The sequence below is a fragment of the Stegostoma tigrinum genome, chromosome 29 (assembly GCF_030684315.1).
Source record: "Stegostoma tigrinum isolate sSteTig4 chromosome 29, sSteTig4.hap1, whole genome shotgun sequence".
Taxonomy (NCBI): Eukaryota; Metazoa; Chordata; class Chondrichthyes; order Orectolobiformes; family Stegostomatidae; genus Stegostoma; species Stegostoma tigrinum.
Window position 1 is genome coordinate 24,061,234 of NC_081382.1, and position 21,861 is coordinate 24,083,094.

At 37.5% G+C, this 21,861-nt stretch overlaps 1 protein-coding gene across 5 annotated transcripts in view; it reads right to left on the reverse strand.

The window, feature by feature from the left end:
- Positions 1–21,861, reverse strand: part of LOC125465413 (DENN domain-containing protein 1A-like) — a 522,997-nt gene that overhangs the window by 139,919 nt on the left and 361,217 nt on the right. For all 5 annotated transcript variants that reach the window (XM_059638169.1, XM_048558890.2, XM_048558889.2 and 2 more), the window contains exon 13: positions 20,779–20,904. In XM_059638169.1, the coding sequence (XP_059494152.1) occupies positions 20,779–20,904 (126 nt within the window). The remainder of the gene's footprint in view (positions 1–20,778; positions 20,905–21,861) is intronic.

Consider the following 21,861-nt stretch of genomic DNA (forward strand, 5'->3'; position numbering starts at 1 on the left):
ATTAGAACTGTACTCATCCAGGCAAGTGTTCCATCATAGTCCTGACTTGTGCATGTGGATGGTGGACAAGCTTTGGGGAGTCAGGAGGCGTGTTACTTGTTATTTCTGACCCGTTCTTATAGTCACAGTATTTACGTGGCTATTCCAGTCGATGGTTACTCCTAGGATGTTGATAGTCAGATATTCGGTGATGGTAATATCAGGGGATGATGGTTAGATTGTCTCTTGTTGGAGTGCCTGACATATGTGGCACAAATATTACTTGCCAATTTTCAGTCCAAGCGTGAACATTTTCCAGATCTTGCTGCATTTGGACATGAACCGCTTCAGCTTCTAAGGTAATGTGAATGTTTTGTAATTCTCAACAAGCAATCTCATTTCAGACCTTATAATGAAGGGAAGATCATTGATGAATCAGATGAAGACGGTTGGGCCTTGGACACGACCCTGAGAAACTCCGGCAGTGTTGTCTGAGAGCTGAGATAACTGGCCTCTAACAACCACAACCATCTTGCTTTGTGCAAAGTATGAGTGAAAACAGGGTGAGTGTCCCCCTGATTCTCACTGAATTCTGTTTTGCTAGGGCTCCTGGTTACCATACTGCTTGAAAGTAGTCTTGCTGTCCAAGGCACTCACTCTATGCTCATCTCTGGAATTCAGCTCTTTTGTCCATGTTTACACCAAGGTTGTAATGAAGTCAGGAACTGAGATGGGCATTGGGAAAATGCCTGATTTGGACACATGCACAAGCTTTTCGACTTACCCAACAGCAGTCTGGAAGATTATTACTTCAAATTCTTTTACAAAAATGAAGTTGAGTATACAACAATCCTCATTATTTTTCAACCTTTCCTGATTGGCCTAAATTTTAAATCATACCAGAATCTATAATCATTTACTTTAGCAAACACGATAATTATTCAACAAAACACATTTATGTTTAATTTGTGGGGTGGGGTTTAGAAATCTTAGTTGAGCAAACTAAAATTACGCTTTTGTTTAGGAGAAATATTTGTGCATCAGAAATCTGTGAAATACTGAAGGGTCTGACTCGTTATTCAAAACATATTTTGCCATTAGCAAACTTTTGCTGAGCGTAAAAAACAAAAATGAACTAACATGTCAGATTTACACAGTCAATGACAAAACAGGTTATGTCAGGCTGTCAAAGCTGCTGGGTTAGCATACAACAGCTTATGGTAATAGACTGAGTTTTCATACACAATTTCAATATGTAGCAATGAAGGACAGGTACAAGTCAAAGCTGAAATATTTCTTAACAAATGAAACTGACTAATCTATGTGCTATCGAGGAAAGAATACATTATTCATTGAAGACAGTGAATAGGGAACGGGAATTTATCTATTGCCAGAAAAATTGCAGCTACTTTCCCAGAAGTTGAAAATATAACTAACTGTGCATTTCTTGTTCCCCTGATATGTAGAGTGTAAAATAAGCATGCTGCAAGAGTGAATAATGCTTACAAAGATCTGGATTACAAAGCTTAAACAAACTTTCAGAAATTATTAATGAATGATTAGAAATCAACGAGAAACTAAAATCTTCAAATACCATTGCAATTTGTGATCCTCTCATGTTTTATTTGTTCCCTACTTAGTACAGGTATTTTTTGTTGCTACACCCTGTACTAAGTGCAACTACGTAAGCCTTGGAATGACCAAAAAGAGTCTCGACACTAGCTCAAAAAAAAAATGGTGAAATGTATAACAAAGTTGAACTAATTCAAAGAAGGGAATAGAATTACCTCTCTTGCAAGCCAAAATATCTGACAGGTTTGTAGCAATCCATCTAACATCAGACTTCAGATAATGAAGATTTTGTAAGAATCTACAACATACTTGTTTTCTGGCTGCCTGCCAACAATCAATCTGTCCATAAAATTTATTTTAATGACTGCAAACAATACATTTCAGCTGACAATAAATTTTCGTATCACAACATGTTAAAAGTGCACTGAAAAAAAAGGTTTTTTTTCCAAAAAAATGGGAGTTTCTGAGTCTAATTATTGCCTCTCTACTCAGTTTAAAAAAAGTTCTCAACTAGGCTTGCATATTTTCAACATTTCAGACTTTAAAAACCACGAAACAAATCACAAAGCCAAACCCTTGACAAAATTTACATTCATGTTCTCATGCCAGTTTTTATATATAGAGTTTTCTGTAGCTTTTCGCAGTGAGAAATTTTGATTCTGTTAACATCTCTGCTAAAAGAATAACCAGAAATCCTGAATTTAAATTAATTACACTAATTTGACTGCAAATGTTTACAGGCATACACCAATATCCAAATATCACATGCATACACAAAGATATTGGGTAAAATAGGTTATTAACATTTGCTCAAAGATTCCACTTTATGCTTCACTCTTAAGATTTAAGCAGATAATTAGCACTAACATTTCAGTTCAGTACCGAGGGAGTGGTGCACTGTTGGAGTGCCATTTGTCAGATATGTTAAACCTAAATCCCATCTGCCCTCTCAGGTGGACGTAAAATATCCTATAACACTATTTGAAGGAGAACAGGGTGTTTTGTCAATGAGCTGGCCAAGATTTTCATCCATCATCAAACACATTTTAAAACAGATGATCTGCGTGTTTATTACATTTTTGCTTGAAGGATCTCACTGTGCGTAAGTTCATAAACATATTTTGTATATAACTCCACTGATTATATTTCAGAAGTGGTTCAATAGCTGTAATTCACTTTATGATATCCTGAAGTCACAAGATGAGTTACGTAAATGCGTGACTTTTTTCTAAGGTAACAATTTTGGTGTCAAAGTTTTGAATTCAATGCAAAGTTGCTCACTTTGCATCAAAGATTATGCTGTTGCTCGGAGTAAGGATGAAACTAATTTTGTAGGGGATCACCAAAGAAGTGGTTTAAAAAAATAACCCAAGAGACAGAGGCCTGGCATGCTACTAGTTAGGATAAGGGAAATAAGACAATTGTGGAAGGTCAACGATTGGCAATACAGTGGGTGGTGAATTCAAAATAAGCATTGCTTATTTAAAATTAGGAAAGCGTCAAGCTGCTTTAGACATTAGACAGCACTATGAAATGCACAAATCTTCTTCAAATCATTCTCCAATCAAACGGCCTCAACTATATTCTTGCTTTGTTCTCACATTGTATTTGTTGATTATACTTGCTGAACATCACGTGCTTTCTTGTACTGAGAGATTTCACAGAATGGGGGAAAACTTAGTGGTTGAATTATTTTTAATGACTCGCAAAAATATTTTATGCCGGGGACTTTCATTTTCAGCAATGGCAAGAGCAATGATGGTAAAACTGTCCATCTTCATTGAAAGTGACAGCAGCCTCTAGAATCTGCATTTGCATACAATAACACAAATTCCTGCCTCAAAAGGTCTCCTGATCTTAGCCATATAAGCCCTCACCACCACCATATAAAACTTAGAAAATAAGCAAAGTGAAACCTTGCAAATATGGGCTTTCCATAAGTCCTGCTCACCACCCTGTCTGCTTTCCAATTTAAATTTTTTTTAAAAAATCAGGTTTTCTGTCCACTTCCAATCCAGGAATATCGAAGTCCGGGCTTATTTCTACCAATGAAATCTGATGATGTTACTATAGTAAGTCACAGTGATTTGTTGTTTTAGGAGGATACGGTGATGTTATTCTATAGCCTGCAACGTTTAGAATTCCATCAGGGTGAGGTCTGTGATTCTTTAAGACATTGTACCTTTGGTTCTGTTTACTTGAGATAATTTAACATTTGGTTGTTGTTGGTCTTGAGGACAGAGTTTAATTGTCCATAAGACCATAAGACATAGGAGAGTAAATAAGGCCATTCGGCCCATCAAGTCCACTCCACCATTTAAATCATGGCTGATGGGCACTTCAACTCCACTTCCCTGCACTCCCCAATTAGCCCTTGATTCATTATGAGATCAAGAATTTGTCGATCTCTGACTTGAAGGCATCCAACGTCCCGGCCTCCAATGCGCTCCGTGGCAATGAATTCCACAAGCCCACCATGCTCTGGCTGAAGAAATGCCATCTCATTTCAGTTTTAAATTTAGCCCCCTCTAATTTTAAGGCTGTGCCCACGGGTCCTAGTCTCCCCGCCTAACGGAAACAACTTCCTAGCGTCCACCCCTTCTAAACCATACATTATCTTGCAAGTTTCTAATAGATCTCCCCTCAACCTTCTAAACTCTAACGAGTACAATCCCAGGATCCTTAGCCGTTCATCATACATTAAACTTACCATTCCAGGGATCATCCGTGTGAATCTCCGCTGGACACGCTCCAGGGCTAGTATGTCCTTCCTGAGGCGTGGGGCCCAAAACTGGACACAATATTCTAAATGGGTCCTAACTAGAGCTTTACAAAGCCTCAGAGCACATCGCTGCTTTTACATTCCAACCCTCTTGAGATAAACGACAACATTACATTCGCTTTCTTAATCACAGACTCTACCTGCAAGTTAACCTTTAGAGAATCCTGGACCAACACTCCCAGATCCCAGATCCTTCAGAATACAAGTTATAGCACAGTGTGAAATATTTAACTTTATTTAAAAAACACAACTTTATTTTTAAGTTACGGGTTTAGGCATTCTACTTGAAATTTTTTTTACTGAAATACTGATTAATACAATAAAGTACATCCACAGCAACTGCACTAGCAACAAACAATTTATCAAATTTATCATGGCAATTGCTAAGCTTCCAAAAGTCACACATTCCTGATAGTGTGACAATGGGAGAGAATGAGTCTTCCAATAGCGCAACAGTCACTTTATTGTTAAAGATTTGATAAAGTGCCAAAAGGAGGTTTTGACACAAGATTAAAGTTAATTGGATGACAACAGCATATCAGCATGGAGTATTGAAAATTCTTTATATTTAATACTACTTGGAGGATTTGGTGTTTTGAAGGGCTGTGGAAAAATAAATTTATTCCAAGTTTTGTGATATACCTAGAGTGCATTCTTTAAAAGAAGTCACTGAAAGCTCACTGAGCATTGAAGACTTTTTTTAAAACACAGCTTCCTAAAAAAATCACTTGACTGGTGATACCAGCTTGGTGTATATGCTGGTGAGGCTGTTTGAGCAGGAACTGACTTGAAGAGGTTCTTGTTTTTCTCAGATTCAGGTGGAATGATGTCTACTTAGAAATAATCAGGGTTGGAGGAGATCTTGATATGAATATGCATTCAGCTGATTTCTCCTACTTCTGAAAAGTGAATCTCTACATCAGTTCAAGGTGAAACCTATTTGTTCTTGTGAAATATTGACTGAAAGAACAAAGATGTGCAGGTTAGGTGGATTGGCCATGCTAAATTGCCCATAGTGCCCAGGGATGTTTAGGTTAGGGGGGTTAGACATGGGAAATGCAGGGGTGGGGAGATGGATCTGTGATGGGATACTCTTCGGAGGGGCGGTGTGGACTTATTGGGCCAATGGCCTGTTTCCACACTGTAGAGATTCTATGATTTCAAGATTGTTCTTCCTGAGCAAGCTGTGTCTGCAAGACCTCAAAAGTATGATTACTGACTTGACCTCACATGCCAGAACATAAAAACGATAAACTCTAGAGCAACTTACGCTTTATTCTCTTTCCTGTAGGAATAACCCATTGGCCAAAGTGTGTGTTTTTGCCCCAGTAAGCCAGTCTCTGCAAATAAATCTGTTTCTTTCTTGTCTTTCCCTTAAGATTGTGTGTGTTGTTTGTGTTTTTTATGTCATAGTATTGTGCTTATAACTTTACATTACTGGCTGTGTAGCTTAATCAATTAGGCATCTTTGTTAAATAAATTGTTTTAATTGCAAACCCGTAATTGTGTTATTAAGAAACTTGATGGATAGATATTTTGTCTGAAAACTGATATACATAAGGTATGTAAATTGTCACTTAGCAATTAAAAATATATTTTTTATTTTATGTTGTGGCCTATGGAATAGCAGTCAGAGTGACAGCGTGCTTCCCCAACCTCAGTTGTAACTGAATGGATTGAGAATTGATTAATGGACAGGCCTCAATTATTTACCATCTAAAAAACAAGATGAGGGCACCAGACTTAATATGTCTAAGGTTTCTCACAATACAAAGTTAGGTGAGCAAGTAAACTATGTGCAGCATGCAAAAGGACAGGCAGGAATAGCAAATGGGCAAGAATACAAGAGCACAGCTGGGTGGAATATCATGCACAAAACTGTGAAGTTATCCACTTTGGAAGCTAAACTGAAAAGGGAATATTTCTTAAATGGTTAGAACTGTTGGCATTCAGAGACACCTAGTATTCCTTTTACATGAGTGTGGTCATAGAAAGTTAATAGATATGGCAAACAACAAAGAAAGAACATGTATTACAAAGAGCTTAGAATCTAATACTCTTACAATAATTATACAGGGCTTGGCGAAACCACTACATGGTACAGAGTTTTCATCTCTCTCAGAAATGATCAATAGACTTGTTTTACAGGAATCTAACAATTCACTAGAGCATCCCTTCACCAAAGGAGTCAGTCTGTAATTACAGGTTGAGTAGACTGGGTCTGTATTGCCAAAAGGTTGGAAGAGGAAATGTCATTAAACTTAATGGAACTGACAAGGTAGATGGTGGAGGTTTCCCCTGACCAAGGAACCTTGAGCTAAAAATCACTAGCTCAGATACAGTGGGTTACCCACTTAAGAGGAAGTCAAGAAGAAACTTTGTCTCTCAGAGTTGTGTATTGTTGAAATCTTGTAACCAGGACAGCTATGAATATTTAGTCTTCAGCATATTGAAATCGTAATCATCGTGTTTTTGGATTCAAAGGGAATTAAAGGATATTGAGATATTGTGGGAAGGTGGAGCTGATGTAAATTAATCATGATCTTACTGAATAGTGGAGCAAGTTTGAAATGCCAAAGGCTATACTCCTACTATTTCTTAAGGTCTTAATTAGACAACCTGGATCAACAGGCATATTATATTTAACTCAGCTACAGAATTTCTACAAATTATTGCTTTTGGGAAACAATTATATCTGCAAAAATGCCAGGCAGCAGAAGCTGTATGTAAAGTATTTATTGTTGACAGTTTATCTGGAATTTACATAATAAGACAGAACTTTTTTAACAAATAGCTCTAACATCTTGAGTTTCCTGGTGACAAAAATAGAAATTTGACTTCAGTACTAAAGGCTCAATGAGTAACATGAAGAGGACTAACAGTTTGCCTTTGTCTCTATAGGAAAGTACAAATGGGTTCTTACATAAAGCATATTGCCCTCCTCTACTAAATTATTTCATATTTTGGGGGGTATACAAATTCTGGGAACAAGCAAGGTATTTGCTCAGCTGTCTACCAAGCAAGACATATAAAAGACTGATACTACTGACTGAGGATGACAGTTGTCTTCTATTTGTCCCAGCAGGGTTCTGACAAGATTATCAAGCTAAGGTTTTAGTTACTAGTGACTAAAGATATTACCCAAATACTAGTAGATTGTAGAAAGTATCACATATAACATTTCTTGACATTATTGTTGGCAACCTTCCTAGTGCTGAAAAACACACACCACGTGTCATTCGCTGTCCAATTCTATCTAAACTTGCGTAAAAAGTGAGTCTGTTGTTGCTCAAACTTCGGATAGACAGCAAACCACTCTGCACAGGCTGGTACTCTTAAAAAAAATTGATCACCTATGACGATACTCATTATCTTATTGAGGAAATCGAAAAGTGAAGACAAGCACACCTTTCAGTAAACTTTAGCATAAGTACCATATTAAAATGTAAGGAAGTCAAAAAGATTAGTAAAAAATACATTAATTAAAATTAATTTAACTTTTAAAAATGTTGCCGAAGCATCATTACAAAATTCATAATATAAAGAGTGACCTAGTCTAATTTAGCAAGGCAATCAACAGGAAGCACACAAATTTCTGACTGTCTAATACTGTTTAGCTGTAGGCAGCAGTACAGCATAGGCCACATATTATGCATGATTTCCCATTGGCCTTATTATTTTTTGTAATCAACAGAAATTATTCTTCAATAAACCTACAGTAAGACAGTCAGAATCGTTGATCCTTCAGCACGTGTTGTCATTTATACATTAATGATGGTGCACTGGGCAGGGACATCTGTGCCAAAAGATGTTTTCGGCAGAAATAATAGGCATAAAACCGAGTAAAATAAAATAATCCCCTGAGATTCACAGCATATTTCGTAAGTAAAAATGTGATTTCAGACTTCATGTTTACAGCACAGACTAATGGTCACCTGGTGCAGTATATATTGACACAATAAAAAGGGATTTGATCAAATTCAGCAAAGAGCAATGAGAGTTTTGAGTTTGAAGGCAACACAAAGCAATCAGATTAGGACCTGCAACAGAAAGTTAATTATTAAACAAGATCAATGAATGTCTCCTTTCTCTTGTTTATATTTCTTTAAAGTTTAAAACCGAACTGTGACACCATACGCAGTGGAGCTTTGGATACTTTTGTTGGATTTTTGTGACAAGTTTAAACGCTGTGCTTTAAAACTACAGCTTATTACATTAAGTTTATTTTTGCTGGTAATGCACACGATTTTAAATTTACCAGAGATAACTAGTTCATCGTGTTAGAATGGCAAAGATATATATTTTGGAGAGGGTGACATTATTGTTCAATTTAAAAGAGGACACATAGATGCTTGTAATTTTATTCTCATTCCATGTCTAGTAAAATATCAATGGAAACAAAAGGATTTCTACTCAGATAAAATCACAATCGAAAAGTGGTGTTATAAAGCAGTTTCAATGATTTTCCAAATGGTGCAAAAGACAAAAAGAAATAAAGAGTCACCTATCCTAATCTCTGGATGTAAATCACTTTTGAATGCCCTATATGCTCTGTTGCAATTTGAAAACATGGAAATTTGTGCACAGTATGGTCTCAAAAACAACACTTTGGTAATGATCAATTGATCAGTCGTAGTTTTGATGACTGAGGAATAAATACTGGATAGAGCACAGGTGAGAAAGCTCCAAACTCTTTCTGAAATAATGCCACAAGTTCTTTACTGCCCAACTGAGAAAACAGTCTCAATCTAACCTCATGCCAAAGACTCACTCAGTGCAGTAATGGAATGTCAGTCAAAGTTCTGTGCTCACATATCTGAAGCAGGATTCAAACCGACTCTGACTCTAAGGCAAGAATGAGACTGCTGAGCCATGGCTGACTCACTCATAACTGAAGCTCATTCTATTTCAGTTGAAAATTAATTCAAGATATGTCGGCATAGTTTGACAAAACAGATCCTTTAAATTTATCATGCAAATGATAATCAATTCCCAAATATCTCAAATCTTTATCTGTACATGATCACTTCTGCTCATGAAGACTACACATCTCCCACAAGTAAAGCATTCAGTCTTTCCAACTTAATGATATAACTCAGTTAGTGCTATTTTTAATGAATGCTGTTCAATCCTTTATTATTAATTTGAACTCTCTCCTTCACTTACCGACTTACTTATTTTGTTCATTAAATTTGTGATTCGCAATCACTTCACTCTTGCTCTCAACCTTATGGCTGGTAGGCATATCCTACATGGTAGATACAGATTCAGTCCTGGTGAAACTGCATTCCAGAGATAATCTTGGTGACAAAGTCAATTTTATTAGGGAATAGATAAACTTGATATGGTTTCTCCAGCCTACTTGCTCTGATCCCAGATCCTGCATTTTAATCTACCTAACTAGTTCCACTGCTATCCTCGAGACCCTTTAGGTAGCAAAATAAGGTAAGCCTTACCTTAATATATCTTTACAATTTTGTGTGTGTTTACTAGAACTAAACAAGTTTAAAGTTTGTCTAATTAGGATACAGCTAAATAGAAAACACGAGAAAACAAAATACACAATTGCCAGTATATCTGAAATACCTGGGACCAATTATGTTTCTTTAGCGCAATGGAAGTACCACCGAGTTTAAAGATTTGTTGTTGAATAAATCTCCACCAAATACGATGGACATTCCCCGACAAATCGCAAACAGCATATATGTAAAGTTCTAAATTGCTATGTATTTAGACACATGTAAAAACAAAATAGATTTTGTTACAGAGGCATGGGACAAAGTTCCAAGTTACTAAATTGACAGCTAAGAATCTCCAAATAATTTTTCTACATTTCCAATTTCTAACATGAAGCATTTGGTCACAGATTCATAAAAAAGTACTTCGGATTCTTACGAGCATTAAAAAATAGCAATCAAGGGAGTACAGGCTCAGGTGGAGTACTTACTCACCAGGCTTGTTAAGAAATCTGATAAATGATTGCTGGGCAATCAATGCATTTTATACCACGTTGTCAATCAAATAGTTCAAAGCCTGATAATACTTCATAACGTTCAAATTTGTGGAAAATGTTCAAAAGGTTTCAATTCCAGTCTTACTAGCAGTTGCCTGTTGACCCATTGCTGCAAAAAATCTTAATTTTATTCCAAATTAGTTACATCTAAGGATTGTTTAATCATTTATATCAGGGTCACTATATGGTCATAATGCACAGTTCCTTTACAGACTATCACTTTGAAATTATATAGTATCAAATACATTAATTAAACTTAATTCAGTGAAAAATTGAAAAACAATATAACATCAATATTCAACTTTGGGTATGTGATCTTAAAACAAATTATACACGCTCTCATATTACATTTTGCATGATTAAATATATTCAGACAGTAGCACAACACAAAATATCTACAATTAATGGCTTAGAAGCTTTTTAAATGTGTAACTGTTTTTTAAGCACTATCAAAATGTTTCAATTTAACAGGTATTTAATGTTTTCCATGGATATATCATTTGGAAGCACTAAATTAAAAGTTATTGAGGGCGCCTGTGACACAATGGTAATGTCCCTACTTCTGAGCCAGGAGGCCTAGGTTCAAGTCCCACCTGCTCCAGATGTGTGTTACGTATCTATTAATAGGTTGATTAGAAAATAGGTTCCATAAAATGTCAGAAGGCCTGGGACATATCTAAATAAGTTGATTAGAAGCACCTTCCCTAAAAAAGTTACTGTTCTTGTGGTGCAAGAGTCAGGATGCTAAGGTTCAAGTTGCACCTGGGTGTATAATAACATCTCTGAACAGGTTGAGTAGAAAACGTTTATATTAAAAAAACTGTGCATTTCAGTTATATTAAGTGTTGTCAAAACAATATTAGCCTCTAATTTGATAAACACATAATTGCCTTATATGTAATAGATGTTACTTTAGATGGATCATACACTGCATACAATTCTTGGTGAGCATTTTGCAAACAGCACAATTAAGATACAAAGATCAAAATGTCCAGAAAACATTAGAAATAAATGAAGTTCTAATTATGATTACTAATATCAGTGAAGCTGCAGTTGCATAAGACAAATGGAAGAGGATCAGATTGGATAGATATAAATTGAATCATTCTACCTATACTTATGTTTAAACATGCAGAACTACATTTGTAATTGGGCTGTGCAAAAGAAACTGTAATTCCCCAAAGTTTCGGTCTCTGCTCTGAATGATTAATAACCTTTTCGTGACTGAGTATGGCTTGATACCTTGAGAAAGAGTCCTGCATCCTCAAACCATATTCTAAGTTAGCTAAGTAAAATGTTAACTAACCACATTTTTCCCATATATTTTGAAAAATTACACTGTCTTATATAATATCAATGTCTTTGGACAACAGATCAGTCTGACAGAAAGCAAGTCTTCATCTTTCTCTGTGTTGTTTTTGAACTGGCTGACAGGAATTGAAAATAACTTGTCCAACGATGGTAACTTGTAGCTTGGGGCAAAACAGCAAAGCTCACACTCAGTACATCAAACTGAAAGTACATTGAAACAGGAGGCATGTAGAACAGCCCTGTGTCCGCCAGCACAGGGCATCACTACACACTGCGTGAAGCGGTTTAATTTTAAATCCAACCACTTCAGGCAATTAAAACTATGGAACTGCCTTAAAAAATGACTATATCATCTGTTTACACCAAAGGTTAGAAAAGAGTCAAGAATGATTTATAATGGAAGGCAGAAGTGAAAGGACATTATTTCACACTAGCAGTAGGTTTTTCAACTGAAGGCAACAATTTATCTTACAGACCAAAAGCTGTGGATGATAGTTATTTTATTACACTCTTGGGCTGAGCATAAGAGGAAACCAAAAGGAACATGTTGAAGTTGGTGCATTCAAACTGTCTTATTTTGTACTCTTTTTGCACAGATCTTGTCACATGAGAAATATGAAACATGGTCAGAATAACGCCATTCAACCCTTCGTACTCACTCCGCCATTCAATCGAATCACAGCTGAGCTTCTAATTCAACACCACTTTTCTGCACTGCATTGTATCTCTCGATGTACAAATTTATTTCAGTCTTAAACATACTGCAGAACTGAGCATTCACAGCCCTCCTGGGTAGAGAATTCCAAAGATTCACCACCCTCTGAATGAGGTAATTCCTTCTTATCTCAGTTTAATCTGACTGCCCCCTCATTCAGAGGCTGTGGACAAAATTTTCCCATTTATAGTTAACGTGTTTTGGGAGAGAGATTCATGGTGCCTTGTCTGCCCTAACTCAGAGCTGCCAGGGACTTCAGGCTTTCACATCTCTGGTACCTTATTTAAACCCCAGCCGTAAGACACTTCAGATGCTGCAAGCTCAGAACTGGTCTTCATTGTATGGTGTTCAAACCTGAAAATTCAGAACAGAGGAAAGAAAGAGCTTGCTCTCCATTTTGCAAGCAGTGACCTGGAGATGTTGATAGGTAGAGTACTGGTGAAGAGGTCAGTCTTCTTTCCAGCCAACTGCCACAGCAGGCCACATCACCGGACCACAGTGCCAATTTGTTCCTCATAGTTCTCTTGTTTAGAGTTAAGATCCTAGTTTCACATTTTGTTTGAAAGTGATGTAGTTCCATGAAAAATGCTACATTATAATTATGCTTTCATAACCCTCCTTTCTAACAGGATTATTAATTATCTCTTTTTCATTGCACAGTACTAAACTAAACAGCCCGAAACATCAGCTTTTGTGCTCCTGAGATGCTGCTTGGCCTGCTGTGTTCATCCAGCCTCACATTTTATTATCTTGGATTCTTCAGCATTTGCAGTTCCCATTATCTCAGCCCATTCCCTATTCAGTTCCTCAATGCACTGCTCTAGAAAACCATCTTTCATACTTTCCCCAAATTAGCTGCAACATTGTTCACTTCTCATAAACTGCTTCTACACTTTCTCCAATGTGTTTATACCTTCATGAAGCATTGCATCCAGAATAGTACACAATGTTCCTGAGGTCTAACTAGTGTCTTCGAAAAATTTCTCCCTACTCCTCTTTTCTCCATCCTTATTAATAATGCTCTCCCCACCTGTCCTGCCATCTTAAGCAACTTACCAGATATACATCGATATCTCTCTGTTCATGTACACCTTTTAGAGTAGTGTCCTTTATGTTAGATATTTTCTCATCAACCCGTTATTACACAACACCAAAGTAGGTAGGACTTAAACCCAGACCTCCTGGCCCAGAGGTAGAGACACTACCAAAGTGCTCAAGAGCTCTGTAAAACAAATGGAACTACCATCAAAACCCTGGATTGAACCAGAGACCTTTACGTCTTCAGCTTCATGCTCACCCAGCTGAGCTATTTCAGCAATGCACAGAAGCCTACTGCACCTGGTATACTCAGGTGATCTCTAATCCAAATCATAGAATCCCTACAGTGTGGAAGCAGGCCATTCAGTCGACACCAACCCTCCAAAGAGCATCCCAGCCAGACCCACGCCCTAACCTGTGTTACCCTGTATTTCCCATGGCTAATCCACCTACCCTGCACATCTCTGAACAGCGGGAGGAAACCGGAGCATTTTGAGGAAACCCATGCAAACACAGGGGGAACGTACAAACACGGGGAGAATGTGCAAACGCCACACAGACAGTTGCCTGAGGCTAGAATCAAATCAAGGTCCTTGGCTCTGTGAGGCATGATACTAACCAGTCCAGAATTCAGTTAGCTTCCAAGATCAGATGAGATCAAGCCTTTGCAGACTAGTATATGCCCTTTACAATATGCTGTCTCACCATATTATTTTCTACCAAAATGTGTCATGTCACATTCTTCTCTGCATTGAGCTTCATCTGCCACAAAATAAAATGCCTTCAATCTATGAGCTCCAACACATATCCAAATAGTGTTCTTACAGAATATGTTTTCAAATGTGTTCTGGAAATCCATGTTAATAACATGCTCAAATATTTTCTTGTCCATTGCTTTGGCCACCTCTTCAATACAATGTAATTAATCCCATCAGGCATGTCCTATCCCCCTTTACAAATCCACACTGGTTCTTTCTAACCAGCTGGATATTTAAGGAGTTCAAGAATACCTTTAAATCACAGCTTTCAATCTCTGTAAAGACTATCAATTTTTAGAAAACAAAAGATTCCCTCACAATGCCACAGAAAAAGAATGATTGGCAAGATGATTTCAGTTCTTTTTAATTCACTCATGGGATGTGGCCAGTGTTGGCTGGCCAGCATTTTATTGCCCATCGCTTGTTGCCCTTGAGGCAGTGGTGGTGAGCTGTCTTCTCGAACTGTGGCATTCCATGTGCTGGAGCTTAACCACAAAGCCACTGGAGGAAATTCCAGGATTTTTGCCCAGCAATATTAAAGGAACAGTGATATATTTCTTTCAAAATGGAAGTGGGTCATGGGTTTGGAAGGTGCTGTCGAAGGATTTTTGGTGATTTTATGCAGTGTTTCTTGTAGATAGAACACACTGTTGCTACCGAGAGACGGTGGTGGAGGGAGCATATGTTTGTGAATATAGTGCCAATCAAGCAAGCTGCTTTGCCCTGCATGGTGTCAAGTTTCTTGAGTGTTATTGGAGCTGCACCTGTCCAGGCAAGTGGGAAGTATCCCATCATATTCCTGACTTGTAGGAGAACTATTCTGTCTATGAAGGCTGAACATACCTTCTGCTGAATACTTTGAGTGGGCATCCTTTCCCATGTGGTATAAATAACTTAGATTAACACCAAGGAGGAGGATCGGTGGCCTTGTAGATGGTTGACTGGATCTGGGGAGTCAGGAGGTGAGTTACTTGCCCCAGTCTCTGACGTGCCCCAATCTCTGACCTGCTCTTGCAGCCACTGTACTTAGATGATGAGTCCAGTTAAGTTTATGGTTAACGGTAACACTCACCTCTGGAATTCAGCTCGTGTCGATGTTTGAACCAATGTTGTAGCAAAGTCATGAGCTGAGCGGCCCTGGTAGAACCCAAAATGGGCATTACTGAGTTCTTAAAATGTTTATTGTAACAAACTAAACAAAACGAACACTATTCAAACAATAATTAACAGCTGTAGCATGGTTCAAATAAAAAGATAAATTTTCCTTTAAATAGTTGATACAACAAAGATTCACCTCATGTGGTTACAGACACTTGCATTATATCCTGAATAAACGTGTGACCAAATACAATCTAATGGTCTTGTAAGATCAGTTTCTACTATGTTCGATCTCTTATTTCCCATTCAAGCATTTTGACCCTTGAGTCACATTTACCAGCAGCCATATTCCATTGCAAGTTCTCAGATAAGGGACATGACTGCCCTGGTAGTACAGAATCTCACCTTCCTAGCCCCTTTGTAATGTTTAGTGGGCTCTGGCAACACTGAAAATACAACATGGGGTCTGGTCTCTTATAACTGCATAACAAAATTAAATCATCAGGTGACCACCTCTGGTGCCCTTTTATAATGATGTGATCATCTACCAGAACCATTGTGGGAGCCTAGGCTGGATTTAATGCCACCAATCCTCCCCCTTGGTGTTAGACTAAGTTATTTATACCAGATAGGGAAAAGATGCTCACACAAAGTATTCAGCAGAATGTAAGTTTAGTCTTCATAGGCAGAACAGTTCTCCAAATGTTACTTAATAATACTTACATTACAGGAGATACATGATAATCTCTTGTAGGACATCAGGCCACACTTAAGAGTAAGTACACATTACTACTACTACTGATAAATTCCGGGGCAACGTGGAGACATCTGGAAAACAACAACTCTGGGTAACTCCATCATAAACAATCCTTCACATCCTAATGGACAGAGCGTTTTCCATGATGATAGTTAACCCTTTCAGGTACTTAACTGACTTTTTCATGTGCCTTTGACAATTGTGGAACAAGCCACAATTCATTGCCGTCTGTATGTTTAGCACTCTACTCTCTATGGCACAGAGTAAGACAACCTCTGCTCCATTCTCAGAGGCCTTCTTCAACATCACTGTTTGAACGTTGCCAAATAGAAAACTTCCACTCAAATAGAATGTTGCTCATTTCCCATTCTGTACTGCCAAACAACAAACAAAGCTAGCTCAAACCTATTGCGGCTAGTTTCCTGTTTAGCTTTTGCTTCATAGAAGTTGATGCATATCAAGGGGCCAAGTCATCTATATGTAGTCCTAACTTGTGTGCTCACATCTATATTCATAGTGATGGCAACCTTAGGATGCACAGATACTTTTTGAAACCTATTGATGCTACAGTGCATAGAAAAGTACAGCACAGTACAGGCCCATAGAACATAGAAAAGTACAGCACAGTACAGGCCCTTCGGCCCACGATGTTGTGCTGTGGAATAATCCTAATCCAAATATAAAATAACCTAACCTACATTCCCCTCAATTCACTGCTGTCCATGTGCATGTCTAGCAGTCGCTTAAATGTCACTAATGACTCTGCTTCCACGACTACCACTGGTAAACTATTCCATGTGCTCACAACTCTCTGGTTGAAGAATCTCCCTCTGACGTTCTCTCTATACCTTCCTCCTAACACCTTATAACACCTGTTATAATCAGAACACCAATTTAACTTTTGTTCAGCATATACCTCAACCCACTTTGATCTTCATGGATCACTACAAACAGTAGACAAATCCTAGCACACACAGGTCATCATGGAAAACTGTATTAATTTGGTAATATGTGTTAGATGAAAAGATCTGCAATTCCACATTTTCCCCTTCTCATTGTTCCTAAATTGTTACATGCAATTTTCCAATCATTAGAGCACAGCTACAATATTTTCAGTCAATTCCTTTAAAACCCAGGATGCAATCAGAACCATTTATTTAAATAAAGCAAGGTGCTACGGGAGCAAGCAGGCTATCTTGGTTAAGTAATGATGGCCGAGACAGCAGTAATGGCCAGGACACAAGGAGAAACTATCTTTAACACGGTCAGGAGAAGTTAAGGTCCCCCTGAATAGGGATACAAGACCTCTGCAACCTATCGCAATTGAGAGACAACTTCTAAAAAAAATGCAGATAGAGAACATGGTAATAAAAAAAGTGTTAGTTTCCCTTGAAACATAAAATGTTGCAACAATACTCATGTTTAGCAATTTTAAAAAATCCTACTGGCTAGCGAGGCAGCATTTATTGCCCATCCCTAATTGCCCAGAGGGCAGTTAAGAGTCAACTACATTGCTGTGGGTCTGGAGTCACATGTAGGCCAGACCAGGTAAGGATAGCAGTTTCCTTTCCTCAAGGGCATTAGTGAGCCAGAGGGGTTTTTTCTGACAATTGACAATGGCTTCATGACCATCATTAGATTCTTAATTTTGGATATTAATTGAATTCAAATTCCACCATCTGACATGGTGGAAATCAAAGCCGGGACCCCAGAACATTTTCTAGGTCTCTGGATTAACCATCCAGCAAAAATTCCACTAGGCCATTGCTTTCCAAATAGTAGGAATAAGTTCAAAATGCGGCAAAGCAGTTAGAATACAGTCAAGCAAAAAGGCCCACTGATAAGGGCAGTCAGTATGGAAAGTTGTACTGACTGAATTAAACAAATACAAATTCAACTATGACAATTTACATGAACTTGACATCTGAGTCATAAAGAAACTTAATCATCCATCTGGGTTTTTCCTAACAAGGATTGCCCATTTCACTCTCAAAAGATTGAGAAGCACAATGGGGCTAGTAAGAAAGAACTAATTAACCAGTTTAGATCATCAGGGTACTCTAGCTATTAGGAGTATATTGAAAGCATAATTTGGTATGGCAACATTGCATCCAAGGCCTAGGTAATCAAGGAAATCAACCATACATCTCATTGAGAAATAAGGCTCAGGAACTGAAAAGCAAGCAAAATTTAAAGAGAGCAAATTCAATTTCAAATTAGATATGGAAATAAAAGTAGATAGAAAGGAAGATTTGATTAACAGTAAGAAAAATAGAAGAGTTTGGTAAAAACTTGAATATTTTAATTCATTTTGTTTTTGCAGTTTCAGCCTGAAGAATATGACTCCACATTTGTGTAGTTAATTTTGTTCCGTCTGTCTGTATCAAATCGCGCAAAATCTTAGTAAGCTATTCTGTCACATATCTGTCACATCAAGGAGGCTAATTTCTTTCACTATTTCTTTCCATTAACACTACACCTCCACTGTCACCAAAACTTTGACAGGAACAGCAATCATCTAGCTATGGCTTCTTATCTTCCTTGCTAGAATTTGACCTCAGGTAACTCCAATGAGTTTAAAATGCAGCTGTCAACATCTTAACTTACATGCCAATTACATCCATTATAGTAAATCTTTACTTGTCATCTGTTCTTCAACATACTAAATGTAGGTTATTTGTTTCAACATTTCCCCAAACGATATTTACAAATTTCTCTAGATTTGTATCACTTATCCTTCAGCTATACTTACCTGAATTTTAATGCACTCTTTCCCTTTATTCTTCAGTGGAGACAATAGCCTAAGTGTATTATCATTGGATAGTTAATCCAGGGATCCAGGATTCAAATTGCACCACTGCAGATGGTGGAATTGGAATTCAACAAAAATCTGCAATTAAGAGTCTAATGATGACAATGAAACCATTGCCAATTATCAGCAAAACCTATCATCTGGTTCACCAATGTCTTTTACGGAAGGAAACTTCCATCTTTACCTGGTCTGGCCTAGCCTATATGAGACTCCAGACCCACAGCAATGTGGTTGGTTGGCCCTTAAATGTCGTCTGGATAATGAGGGCTGGCAGTAAATGCTGGTCTGGCCAGCACTCCCCTCATTCTGCAAATGAATAAAAAGAACTGGCAACAGGACTCTCAACTCCACTATCCAGTTCTCTCTTTTTAGAAACCTGCAGAACCATCTTATTGACGAAGTTGTTTTGTCACCTTTCCTAATAATCTGCCATTTTTGAGCGTCTGCTCTGTTGTACTTTGCCATTCTGAGAAGTCTTGCAGTGCTCTTTTCACATGTCACACCTTTATGTTCAGATGTTCACGCCCACGCTTGAATCATACAGACCAGCAGTGCCTACATTTCATACGTGTGAAAATAAGAATCAGAGGATTTAAAATAATAATAAAGTCATTAAACAGTCATTTTTTAATGATTTTTAATTTCAATCTCATCGCTGGCTTTGAATCTGGTCACTATTTGTTTGCAGCTGCTTCTAGTCGCTTACTAATACTTACATTATAATATTAACTACTGACCACCAAATTTATTCAGCTGGAGATGGTGTCAGAATCATAGTCAAGCCTAAATCAGTTTAAACATATACACTTCCAACTGTGGACACTGCATATCAGCAAAAAAACGACAGCAATTTTTTTCCCTCATTAGTTCACTGGCATTGAGACCAACTCTCAACACCACCACGGAGATGAGCTGGTAAAGCGTAGATTGGGAGTCAGAGAATGAGTAGCTGAGCCATGTTTACTGCTCCTGTTATCTTGTGCCTTAATAAGGTGAACTATCAATTGTGTGATTAGGCAGTTATCATCCCAAAATAGTATCAGAGATAGTAAGAACTGCAGATGCTGGAGAATCTGAGATAACAAGGTGTACAGGTGGATGAACACAGCAGGCCAAGTAGCATCAGAGGAGCAGGAAGGCTGATGTTTTGGACCTAGAGCCTTCTTCAGAAATTGAAGGAGGATCCAGGCCCAAAACGTCAGCTTTCCTGCTCCTCTGTTGCTGCTTGGCCTGCTGTGTTCATCCAGCTCTTTACCTTGTTATCTCACATCTTCCCAAAATAGTTTGTTTCTCTTTGCAAAACAAGATATATACTAATCATGACAGTTTAATGGCATCCTTTCAGTATTTAGTTTCCGCACACAGAATCAATATGACAATGCGTTCGAAATGCATATCTAACGATTGCTCTGCAGGCAAGAGACTATAAATCAATCTATTTTCACATAATGTTAATTTTTGTGACAGTCATTCCCATAGCTGATATGGAAAAATTCTTGTGCAAAGCACATCAGAAATGACTCAAGTTTCCCTAACCCTCTCATTTACCAGAAAACAGTACAGTAGTGATGGAGAACAGTAGCTAAGAAATTATAAAAGGAAACTGAATTAAAACAATGAAATTCCAAGCTTAAAAATATTTATGAAATAGTTACATATGATAAGACATTATTTGTTTACCTACTGCAACTTAATTTATTCGACGTACATTATAGCTTCCTATTGTACAATAAGAAATTACGCAACTTATTTTTCATGTATTATACATTAACTTATATTTATTAAAAGCAAATGTTATGTATGCTCTTCTATATTAATAATTATAATAGAAAATCTATTTATGTGCAATTCAAAATGAAACAATGCAAATATTGGTCTTTACTTTATCAGCAGCGTTCAGGAGCTGCTGGCTTATCATTAAGAACGCCTTGCTTATAACTCACAGGTTCGATCTTCAGAGCATTTCTGTAGCTGCCAAACAGAGCCGCTTGAGTCTTTAAAAATGCACGAGCAACTCCATCACCTGTGGTTGTTGATACTTTCTTAAGTCTGTTCTTTAGAGCTGACAGCTGTATATTTGAATAAAAATAAGGAACCAAAAGAGATAATCAGTATCTTGAAGTATCAAAAATAAACCAAACATCAAACTTCAAACTTCATGATGATATGGGTGATGGAATTTTCTCCAATTAAGCCCAAGATTAAAGTTAGCTTCATCTTAAAGTTAGTCACATCTTAAACTGAGGCAGAGATATCAGTGCTTTTCCTATTACATCTGCAAAACAAGCCACAATGTTATTTTGATCCAAAGAGCGCTGCAATAAGCAAAATCCAAATAAAACCACACATCAACCAGAGCTCCAAAATTTTTTGCGTACACACAACATTGATTCTTTTCAAAATAATCTGAGAAACCACTTGAACAATTAAAGTATATGTGCCAACATTCAATACTTAATGAATAGAAGCTTGAAGTATGAAAATACACATTGTTGTTCATCTTTGTCAGATATTACTAGGTGAGATAAAAAAAACTGATGTATTTCTCAGGCAGTGTATTTAGTAACATTATGATTCTTTTCCTTGGCATTTATATTCCAAAGTCAACGTTTTGGTTTTGTACTGCAGTGTATAACTTGAAACAATAACTACAGCAAGTGATATAGATTTTTTAAAAAATCATTTAAAAGGCAAAATAAAGCTGATGCTGGAAATGTGACACAATTGCGGAGAACTCTGGAGAAAGTCAGCAGGTCTGGCAGGACCTGTGGTGACAGAAACAGTAAGTGTTTCGAGGCCGGCATGACACTGCTTCAGAATGGAAAAATGTTTGAAAATACATTCTTTTTATACTGTTGACAGAGGAAGAGAAGGACCAAGACAGACATGAGAGAGGCCAATGCAAAATACCAAGGGGTCATTAATATTTGAGAAAGAAGGTCCAGACTGAAGAGAGAATGGGTCGTCACTGCTAAGTGCAAAGTATACAAAATATGAACTCGACCTGGCTGGGGGTAAGGGGTCAG